The sequence below is a fragment of the Populus euphratica genome, unplaced genomic scaffold, assembly GCF_000495115.2.
Source record: "Populus euphratica unplaced genomic scaffold, PopEup_1.0 scaffold1029.1, whole genome shotgun sequence".
Taxonomy (NCBI): Eukaryota; Viridiplantae; Streptophyta; class Magnoliopsida; order Malpighiales; family Salicaceae; genus Populus; species Populus euphratica.
In genome coordinates this window covers 20,639-32,099 of record NW_011500898.1, presented here as the reverse complement: position 1 = coordinate 32,099, position 11,461 = coordinate 20,639, and the positions used below count along the sequence as shown (strand labels likewise).

The 11,461-nt window shown below is 36.7% G+C and overlaps 1 protein-coding gene across 1 annotated transcript; it reads left to right on the top strand.

The window, feature by feature from the left end:
- Positions 1 to 2,523: 2,523 nt before the first annotated feature.
- On the top strand, positions 2,524 to 11,162 carry LOC105116758 (putative chromatin-remodeling complex ATPase chain). Its single transcript, XM_011014219.1, is given in 26 exon segments — positions 2,524 to 2,838; positions 3,436 to 3,558; positions 3,655 to 3,761; positions 4,499 to 4,605; positions 5,094 to 5,191; positions 5,521 to 5,700; positions 5,838 to 6,059; positions 6,266 to 6,400; positions 6,532 to 6,814; positions 6,912 to 6,985; positions 7,139 to 7,359; positions 7,447 to 7,534; positions 7,617 to 7,710; positions 7,801 to 7,989; positions 8,100 to 8,131; positions 8,267 to 8,343; positions 8,448 to 8,537; positions 8,628 to 8,697; positions 8,803 to 8,857; positions 8,946 to 9,004; positions 9,076 to 9,241; positions 9,679 to 9,857; positions 9,967 to 10,182; positions 10,361 to 10,459; positions 10,560 to 10,632; positions 10,740 to 11,162. Coding segments are annotated over 25 exon segments (3,177 nt in total). The 5' UTR covers positions 2,524 to 2,643; the 3' UTR covers positions 10,578 to 10,632; positions 10,740 to 11,162.
- The last annotated feature ends 299 nt before the right edge of the window (positions 11,163 to 11,461 follow it).

Sequence of the window (11,461 nt, the reverse complement as noted above, 5' to 3'; positions counted from 1 at the left end):
TTTTCACAAGTTTTGCAGAATGGATGTGTGTCCTTGAACATGGTGGGCCAATAAAATCCATTTTGAAAGATTTTTGCAGCTGTCTTTTTTGACGAGAAATAACTTCCACGTGCTTCAGAATGACAAAGTTTAATGACACTACTTACCTCTTTGTCGGGAATGAATCTTTGAAATATTTGATCAGGACAATATTTGAATAAGTTAGGGTCATCACAATAAAAATTCTTCACTTCATTCAAAAACTTTTCTTTGTCTTAAGTACTCCAATCAGCTGGCAAATCTCCTAAAGGAAGAAAATTGATATTTTTATCATACGAAGGCATTGGACTAAGAGAAAGTAAGGATTCATTAGGAAAGTAATCATCGATTGGTGTGATGTCAGATGTCGAATCTGTTGTCACTATTGACAAAAGATTCGCATCAACATTTTCGGTGCTTGTTTCATCCGTGATTTCTTCCTTAGAATAAATCATTTGCAAATCTTCAGATTCATCTAATTCATTTTTACTTAAAGTAGATTCAAGTTGATCATAAACTAATTTGTCAATATGATCTACTTCTTGTAAATCATTATCATCTCTAGGTTGCTTGCAAATGTTGAAAATATTCATCTCCAATGTCATGTTTCTAAATGATAGCTTCATCAATCCATTCCTACAATTAATCAATGCGTTAGAGGTTGCAAGAAAGGGACGCCTTAAAATAACAAGAAATGAATTACATGCTTCAACAGGTTGTGTGTCCAAGATAATAAAATCCACAGGATAAATGAATTTATCGACTTGTACTAACACATCTTCAATTATTCCTCTAGGCACTTTTACAGATCCATCGGCAAGTAAAAGAGATACAGAAGTTGGTTTTAACTCACCTAGATTGAGACTCTGAAAAACTGAATATGGAAGTAAATTCACACTAGCACCGAAATCAAGTAAGGATTTTTCAATTTTATGCTCTCCAATAAAGCAAGAATTATAGAACAACTAGGGTCTTTGTATTTCAAAGCATTATTGTTATGAAGAATAGCACTTACTTGTTCTGCTAAAAAGGCTTTTTTTTCACATTTAGTTTCCTCTTTACAGTGCATAGATCTTTCAAAAATTTAGCATAGGAAGGAACCTGTTTAATAGCATCCAGCAAAGGTATATTGATCCTTACTTGTTTGAAAATTTCAAAAATTTCAGAGTTGTGATTGACTTTCCTTTATTTGGTCATGGCATAAGGAAATGGAAGTGCTGATGGTGAATCAGTCTTTTTTTTTGCAATTTTCAGATTCAACCCCTTCCTTACCCTCAGAGATTGATTCATCATTTTTCTCATAAGGTTCAAGAGAGGGCTTTTCAATAACCTTACCACTACGTAGAGTAGTGACTGATTTGACTTGATCCATGTGTTGGCTTCCGGAACTACTTGTATTTGCATTGTATTGCCCCTTTGGATTTTGTTGTGGTTGAGATGGAAACTTACCTTTCTCTTGAAAACTGAGAGTAGATGTTAATTTTGCAAGAATATCTTTAAAATCTGTAATGTTTTGAGCAAATTGAGTATTGATTGTCTCTTGCTTTTTCAATGAATGCATGCAATATTTTCTCAATATTTCTTCTAGGAGTTGGAGTATAAGGAGGTGCATATCCATGAGAATTTTGGAAATTGTGGTGCGCTTGAAATGGTGGTTGTAAAGTTTGTGCATTGTTGTTCTCACTCTTCCAACTAAAATTTGTGTGATTTCTCCAACTAGGGTTGTATGTTTGTGAGTATGGGTTGTGGTTGACCCTTTGAAAACTGTTTAAAGCATGGGCTTGTTCGTGGAGACATTCATTAAAAGAAGGCAAGGTTGGACAGTTATTGGTTGAGTGTTCATTTGTTTCACAGATTTGACACACAATGTTTTCAACAGATTTTACTTGACTATTTTTTTTTTCAATTCTAGTGCCTCGACTTTTCTAGCTAAAGATGCAAATTTGACTTGAAGGTCATGATAATATTAAAAAAATATTATTTTTTGTATTATAATTTTTTATAGTATTTTTTATAAAAATAAAAAATAAACTCACTATATATCACGTGCATCCAACTAGTAAATACATAAATGTAATTACAATACAATTGAATCACAGTGAATCATAATGCTAAATATCACCTAAATCAATTTAAAAAATTAGAGAGTTTAAATATCACATTTATCGTGCACGGGCCATCCGTGAACGTACCCTTACCCCAAGTTTCCCTGCAGGTGAACCAGCTGCTGCCACACAAAATCTTTACCCAAAGGTTCGAACCGACAAACCTAACCATTGACCCAGGGCTAACCAGCTTCCACATGGGGCGGGAATAAAAGGCGGGAAATTCCACATCACCCCAAAACACGAACCTCAAAAGCGCAAATAAATAAAATAATGAAAAAACCTCAATAAATTAGCATGCGTGCGTGTCCATATATATATATATACACCTAAACTTCCAAACCTGCCCTTGACCTCCTCATTCGACTGCCTTTGCAAGTCAAACTTCCAAACGTGCCCTTAACCTCCTCATTCGACTGCCTTTGCAAGTCGCTTCCAAAAATCCAAACACGCTCTGTAGAAAAAAAAAGAAAAAAGTTGGTAACCCTCGATCTGAGAGAAAGAGAAGAGCAAATTTCTCATGGCGAAACCCTCGAAGCAGCAAACATCATCTGATGAGGCGATGTCTTCGGAGGAAGAGCCAATTAACGAGCAGATCAGCGAAGAGGAAGATGATGAGGAGATCGAAGCGGTGGCTCGCTCAGCTGATTCCGATGAAGATGAGGCCGCTGGAGATGCTGAAGGAGACGACGGCGAAGGCGACGAGGATGACGAGGTTGTTTTACGGTCTTGCCACTGGAAATGGTTGAAAGTTTGTTATATTTTTGGATCTAGTTAGGGTTTTGGTGTTTCAAGGATTTTATGGGGCAGGGTTAGGTTTAACATTTATTTGGTACTGAGAATCTTGTGGAGCACATATAAATGGCTTGTTTTTCGGTTTGGTGTTTTGATGTTTTTTTATAGCGAATGAGACTTGCAAAATTAGTTAAATTAGGCTCGAAAAGGTGGAGGTGCTGAGAAATTAGTCATATAATACGATGATGCGAATAGGTGATTTTGTGTTTTATGCTGTGATGACACTGTGTTAATGGCTTGCGGGAAAAGCTGAAGGAAATAAAGTGAATTAGGGGAGGTGGTATTTGTTAATTAGATTACTTAGATTCACATGCATTGTTTTGCCCAGGTCTTTTTTGGGAGAGATTCCTAGATTCAATGATGGCTCTTTGGTTATTGATTATTCTGAAGTTGTTGTTAACTGCACTGGTTTGCTTTTGCAATTCATCTTGGGGTGTTCGGGTATATATTATATAATGGCTTGTACTTTTGAAATGGGTTTGATGATGGTTTATTTTTGGATTTTTTTGAACAGCAGGAAGTAACCAACAATGAAATTAGCAAGCGTGAAAGGGAGAGACTCAAAGAAATGCAGAAATTGAAGAAACAAAAGATTCAGGAGATACTGGATCAACAAAATGCTGCTATAGATGCTGATATGGTATGTTTGTTTTATAAGACTACTCAATGTATGTCTATTGCATGTAGTGTATTGAAAAAATGTTGGATAAGTTTACATAAGTTAGTTTAATTGCAGAATAACAAGGGGAAGGGGCGCTTGAAGTATTTGCTGCAGCAAACTGAGTTGTTTGCTCATTTTGCTAAACATGATCAATCATCATCCCAGAAGAAGGCTAAGGGAAGGTACAACTGTTGTTTGTAGAAGATCCCTTCTCAAAAGAATTCATTTTGTTTTTTGACAGGAAGAGCATGAGCTAATCATTGAGATTTTGGGCTATCTGAACACATACTTTGTGAAACTTGTATACTGTAGTTGCTTGATTCACGTCTTTTTTTGATGTAATACTTGTTGGAAATTCACCTAACAAACTAGTGTATGTTGTTAATATCTTGCTGGAAACTTTCCCTATTTGAGTACAAGTATTGACTATGAATTAGTCATTTAACTGTGTTTTAATAAGATTCATGATTTATTTCAGAGATTTTATTGCAAAAAGGACTTTGTGAAAATCATAGAAAGCTAGGTTTTGGATATCAGTCCAAGTAGTAATGGAATGGTGTTGATGGGCCGATGCACATATTCTTGCCTTCATTAGCAAATAAAAAGCTGGTATGTGGGGAGAAGGGCATGCATCGATATGTAGCAGACCGTGCTTTACATTAATTTATCTTGATAGTTTACTGAGATCATGAGTTTAATAATTGGACTTATCCAGCTGGGCAAAGACTGGTTAGACGTGCATTTCAAGCCTACTCTACTTTTTCATGCAACTCTTGCAGGAACCTTGATTTGCTTAGAGTGGACTGAACCACTTTTATGCTCTGAATTCACCATGCATGCTTGTTGGCAAGGTTATGAATACTGGTCACACCTCAATCCTTCTAACTGCAATATACTTTGCTTTCATAATTTAATCTAGGGGTCGGCATGCCTCAAAAGTAACCGAGGAAGAGGAAGATGAAGAATGCTTGAAGGAGGAAGAAGATGGTATATCAGGAAACACACGGCTGGTGACACAGCCATCATGTAAGGGACCTTATACATGTATTTTTTTTGATGCAAGCATGCATGCATACACAGACATGCATCTCTCTGATTGACTATTAGATTAAGTGTATTGTAATTTTGTACGCTATTGATTTGGGTCCAAATACATTCCCCAGGCTTTTTGCATTCATACACTTTTGTTATATTATGTATCACTGCATTTGAGTTATGGATTCACTAATATTCCATCTTTTGTTAGCTGGCTCATTGCTATTTCTTTCTTGTTCCATCATTTGCTAAGCAAATGAGATGATCCACGTTAATGGTGAATAGATTTTTAACGTGACTGTCCATCCTTAACTTATATGTAACAAAATTAATGTTAGCTGTAGAATAGCATGCATCATTGTTGATGTGTGTCTGGCTAATTACATATTCTCATAACACCAAAGTATTTTCTTTGATGTGATTGTTTTGGGGTAGCTTGATCTTGGTTGCTTAAGATTTATTTTTATTCTTTTCTGCAGGTATTCAAGGAAAGATGAGGGATTACCAACTTGCTGGATTGAACTGGCTTATAAGACTGTATGAGAATGGTATAAACGGAATTCTTGCAGATGAAATGGTATGCACTAAATAAGACATGGTCTTGGCGTTATCCTAATTTAAAAGTGCTTTTGGTTTTGTTTTCTAGAAGCTGTTTGGTTCCAAAAAATTCAATTTTTTTTGGCTAAAAATGAATTTTTTTTGTATATTTTGGATTGTTTTGATGCGCTGATCTCAAAAATAATTTTTTTAAAAATAAAAAATATAATTCTGATGCATTTTGGCATGAATTGCATTTTAAAAAGCAACCACAACCACAACTATGCTCCAAACAGGCACCTCGAGTCTCAAGTAATTCTGTATTGTGGTTTTTTGTGCTATTAATATCATCTTCATTTTTCAATCCAGGGTCTTGGCAAAACCTTACAAACAATCTCTTTATTGGGCTACCTGCATGAATTTAGAGGAATCACTGGTCCTCATATGGTGGTTGCTCCAAAATCTACACTTGGTAACTGGATGAATGAAATTCGTCGTTTTTGTCCAGTTTTACGTGCTATCAAGTTTCTTGGCAATCCTGATGAAAGAGTAAGTTGCTTTAGCTTTAATTATAGTTTAGTGATAGTTTTTTGCTGCATTTGTATATATATATATATTTTAATTTCTATGCATGCATTAGTGGATAATTCTTTACTGTATATGGTCTCTTTTTTTGTTTTTGCCAGAAACATATACGTGAAGAGTTACTGGCTGCTGGGAAATTTGATGTTTGTGTTACAAGCTTTGAAATGGCCATCAAAGAGAAGTCCGCATTGCGTCGCTTCAGTTGGCGGTATATTATCATTGATGAAGCTCATAGGATTAAGAATGAAAATTCTCTCCTTTCAAAAACAATGAGGCTTTATAACACTAATTACCGCCTCCTCATTACTGGAACTCCACTTCAGGTATTTGTTTGGATCTGTAAGGACATTGAAAGTTGCCAAGTTGGATCTTACTGTAGATTTGTTTTACTTCATTGAGGTTGACAAAATGTTGAGTGGTCATGAGGCTGCACGGAAATTTACTGTTTTTTGTGCTATCTTCTGATTACAACATTCTGTATAGTTTCTCTTATATAAATATAATGTTTTCTTATATTTTTTATGTGCAGAACAATCTTCATGAACTCTGGGCTCTTCTCAACTTTCTTCTGCCAGAAATTTTTAGCTCAGCTGAAACTTTTGATGAATGGTTTCAAATTTCTGGTGAAAATGACCAGCAGGAAGTTGTTCAACAACTGCACAAGGTAATGAATTACCTTCTTATGCTGAGCCTTGAAGGAAATCAAATGTCTTGGTAAAATATTTGGATTCTATTTATTTTGCCACAATTAGCAGCCATCTTATATGTTATCTCCATGGATTTTGCATTTCCAAGGTCCTTCGGCCGTTTCTTCTCCGAAGATTGAAATCAGATGTTTAGAAAGGTTTGCCTCCCAAAAAGGAAACCATACTGAAGGTTGGCATGTCCCAGATGCAGAAACAGTACTACAGGGCTTTGTTGCAGAAAGATCTTGAAGTTGTAAATGCTGGTGGAGAGCGTAAGCGTCTTTTGAACATAGCAATGCAGCTCCGAAAATGCTGCAACCATCCATATCTTTTCCAGGGTGCTGAACCTGGTCCACCATACTCTACAGGAGATCATCTTGTTACCAATGCTGGTAAGCTTCACCTTCTGGCAGATATGAAGTTTATTGATGTTTTTGTGCTCATAAGTTTGCAGCAGAAATTGGTCTTTATGTTTTCTTCCTTTTCCAGGTAAGATGGTTTTGTTGGATAAGTTGCTTCCTAAGCTCAAAGAGAGGGATTCCAGGGTCTTAATTTTTTCCCAGGTAAGTTGTTCATAGCTACTGGTGGCTGGATAGCTAAGATTATTAATCTGTGTACACTAACATTTGAAATGCCCCTCTGCAGTCTTTAGGCTTTTATGTTATAGTTCAATTACCTTATTACTGATCTCGTGTTTGGTTCTGCCTTTAATGCAGATGACAAGGTTGCTTGACATTCTTGAAGACTATTTGATGTTTCGTGGGTATCTGTATTGTCGAATTGATGGAAATACTGGTGGAGAAGATCGTGATGCGTCCATCGATGCCTTTAACAAGCCAGGAAGTGAGAAATTTTGCTTCTTGTTGTCAACAAGAGCTGGGGGACTGGGTATTAATCTTGCCACTGCAGATGTTGTCATTCTTTATGACAGTGATTGGTGAGGCCCTTTTTCAATCTTTCTCATTGCTGCTGTTGCCTTTTTTTTTGTTTCTTGTTAAGGTTGTTGATGTGGCTCTTATTGTAGGAACCCGCAAGTTGATTTACAAGCTCAGGACCGTGCTCATAGGATTGGTCAAAAGAAAGAAGTCCAAGTGTTCCGTTTTTGCACAGAGGTTTGCATTTGATCTTTGATGTGCTCTGGTATAAGCCAAACTATGCTAATTTTAATTCTCATTATGGTTGATTGTGAAACAGTATACAATTGAGGAAAAAGTGATTGAGAGGGCTTATAAGAAGCTTGCACTTGATGCGTTGGTTATCCAACAAGGAAGATTGGCGGAGCAGAAAAGTAGGTTGCATTTTCATTTTGAGCACTTAACAGTATTGGTGGCTAAATTTTTGCATGCATGACATTTTTATGCCCTTTTCTTTCATACAGCTGTAAATAAAGATGAGCTGCTTCAAATGGTGAGGTTTGGGGCTGAAATGGTTTTCAGCTCTAAGGATAGTACCATTACAGATGAGGACATTGACAGAATCATTGCCAAGGGAGAAGAGGCAACAGCTGAGCTTGATGCCAAGATGAAGAAGTTTACAGAAGATGCAATCAAGTTTAAAATGGATGACAGTATGTGAATCCACAGATTGAGATTTTGACTGTTTGTGTATTTATTTGCTTGGTGATTTGAATGCTAGTTTACATGTAATAGTGCTGGTATTTTTTCTGATTTCTGGCAGCTGCTGAATTATATGATTTTGATGACGATAAGGTAGGTGCAATCCTTCCATTCTTCTTAGGCAATAGAGGATATTCTGTTTGATCTCTGTTTTTTTAGTATTACTTTGAGGCTTGCTATCATTACCTTATGTTCTCAGTGCCTCTATTTTGATTCTTATTGATGAAGGATGAGAACAAGTTTGACTTCAAGAAAATTGTCAGCGAGAATTGGATTGAACCTCCAAAGAGGGAGCGGAAGCGCAAGTAATGCTCCCCTATACTTTCTTCCTTCATTTTTCGAGATTTAAGCATATTGGTTCAACATTACATGACACATTTTTCTTCTTTGCAATCTTTTCTTTGATCAGTTACTCAGAATCTGATTACTTCAAGCAAACAATGCGCCAGGGTGGTCCAGCAAAACCAAAAGAACCTCGAATTCCTCGCATGCCTCAATTGTAAGTGCTTCTCAAATTTGCTGCTTTCACTTCGGAATGGATATAAATTTTGAGATCCTGTGTTTGAATGTTCTTGTCTGCTGTTTTCAGGCATGATTTCCAGTTTTTCAACACACAAAGGCTTAGCGAGCTGTATGAAAAAGAAGTACGCTACCTCATGGTGGGTGATGCCATTGATCTCACAAGTTTTAATTCTGCCTAATCTAGCTGTGCTTTCAGAGGTAATTGTTCATCTTACTTATTGGGTTGCTTATCACAATTTCAGCAAGCACATCAAAAGAATCAACTGAAAGATGCAATTGAGGTGGATGAACCTGAAGGTACTTTATCTCAGTTGCTTCCAGTTTTGTCCTTTTTTTGTTTTTTATATCATTTTACTAGTCATTGACTGATTATTGGATAATATAGAGACTGGAGATCCATTGACTGCTGAGGAACTGGAAGAAAAAGAGCGACTTTTGGAAGAGGTGAATGCAATTTCAAGTGTTGATCAAATAATTATGGGTCTCTTTACTTATAATTCATTGTATAATTTCAGGGATTTTCCTCGTGGAGTAGAAGAGACTTCAATACCTTTATTAGGGCTTGCGAGAAATATGGTCGGAATGACATAAGAAGTATTGCTACTGAAATGGAAGGGAAAACAGAGGAGGAAGTTGAAAGATATGCTAAAGTTTTCAAAGAGCGATACAAAGAGTTAAATGGTAAGTGATGCCAGATTGTTTGCTGTTCTTGTTTTTCCTCAGATGTTTATTAGTGGCTGTTGATAAAGTTCTCCTGGATTGAACTTCATGCTTGTTAAAGTGGGTTCATATGGCATTATTAGGTGCAAGGGTCCTCTGGTAACAGAACTGGCACCAGCATGCTATGTATGCAAAACAAAACACCTGGAAATTGCTCATTTGGTTGCAATAACCTATTATTTGGACGTTTCACATTTTTTTTTCTGCATGTACTGGTTGTTTTATCCTGGTCGCATGTACGTGAAAGAGCTGTTAAAACTATGTTTGATTGTTACTGGTTGTAGATGGGTCTGGTTTTGGGGTTTCTTTTGTTGGGTAACTTGAATTTTGTTAGTTTATTAGACCTTGAAAAGGATTAAACTATCTTTCATTTCTTTTTTATTGTGGCAAATGTATAGATTATGATAGGATCATTAAGAACATTGAAAGAGGGGAGGCCAGAATTTCTCGTAAAGATGAGATCATGAAAGCAATTGGGAAGAAATTGGATCGTTACAAGAATCCTTGGCTTGAATTGAAGATCCAGTATGGTCAGAACAAAGGGAAGTTGTACAATGAAGAATGCGATCGTTTCATGGTGCGGTATTCTCTTTTCTTTATTTGTAATAATGTCATACAAACTGCTTGTTTATTTCCTTGAATTTTAAACATCTAGTGATGTTAAATGACCTTTTTGCAACACATAGATATGCATGGTTCACAAGCTTGGATATGGGAATTGGGATGAGCTGAAAGCGGCATTCCGTACATCGCCTTTGTTTCGTTTTGATTGGTTTGTAAAGTCGCGTACTACTCAAGAACTTGCAAGGAGATGTGATACCTTAATCCGGTTGGTGGAGAAGGAAAACCAAGAATATGATGAGAGGGAGAGACAGGCGCGTAAAGAAAAGAAGCTTGCCAAGGTTCTATTTATGATCCTCACTATCCAACCTTACTCACCAAAATCACATGCATTTGCATGCCCGGGTTATCATTTATTGTCCTTTTTCTTACACTTCCTGTTGGGTTTGCATGATTTATGTGGTTGGGTCATCTTTAATCATTCATGCAAAAACTCTTTATGATTATCATATACAGCAGAGCATGACCCCGTCCAAGCGTTCCATGGGAAGACAGACCGACAGCCCTCCTTCCCTAAAGAAGCGGAAACAGTTATCAATGGATGATTACCCAAACATGGCAAGTTTCAATTCGCCATCAATTTTTTTTTTAATTTTTTTTTTCTTTTGAGGTGCAGTGCGGATAAAATTGTTAAATTGTACCTGATTTTGTTTTGCAGGGAAAAAGGAAGAAGTAATTTTAGTTTATTATAGGATTTTATTTAGGGGGTCCAAACTTATACAAGTATCATGGTGAGTACCCCTAGTTTTGTCAATCACAGCCCATGGTCTTTTCTTGTGGAGAAGGCCAATAACAAATTATTAGATCTTAACTATTGCAATATTTTTATCTATTGCAGTTGGATGTTAGGAGGTTTTCTAATGAAAATTTATTGGGCGAACGGTTTAAATTTCCCTGATGAAAGATGGATCTGCTCTCATATGTTGATGTGTTGATCTGAATTTTGAAGCTGGAAAAGGTTCATGTGCTCGTCATCTGTACACACTGCCCCCCCACCCCCCTCCGTTTTCAGCAGAAGTGGACGGAACAATAGGTGTCCACATGAATACATAATTATCCAGCTTTTACCACAACAGCAGTGCCCATACGTCCAGGGATCCTAAACATTTAGCAGGAAGTAAAATCTGTTTAGGTTATCGTGTTTTTTTTGTCGGTAGTAAATTTGAATGTAGGGAGGCGCCCCATTTTTCTGGAGGTACTGTAGTTTCAAATTGGTAACTTCTGCAAATTATTTTTTGCTTGCAAGTTCGAACTTTTATTGGAGTCTGGTTTGGTTGTCTGTTGTGCTCGGGGTGAAGGAAAACATCACAAGCAGTTATAGGCATCAGAATGCTCTCCAGAACAGTTGCTAGGAACTGGTTTCTTGGTGCTCGGAGTTTGAACGCATGCATGTGAAAATGATGGGAAATTTGTTGTCCGGCGCCAGCATAAATTTGTGGATGCGTTAACAACACTAGAGATTCTGGAAATTCGTCAAGGGCCATCTTAATTAACATTGACAATGCAATATTTACTGTAGCATTATATTTTTAAAATTTTAAGCTCTAGATTAGCTGAATA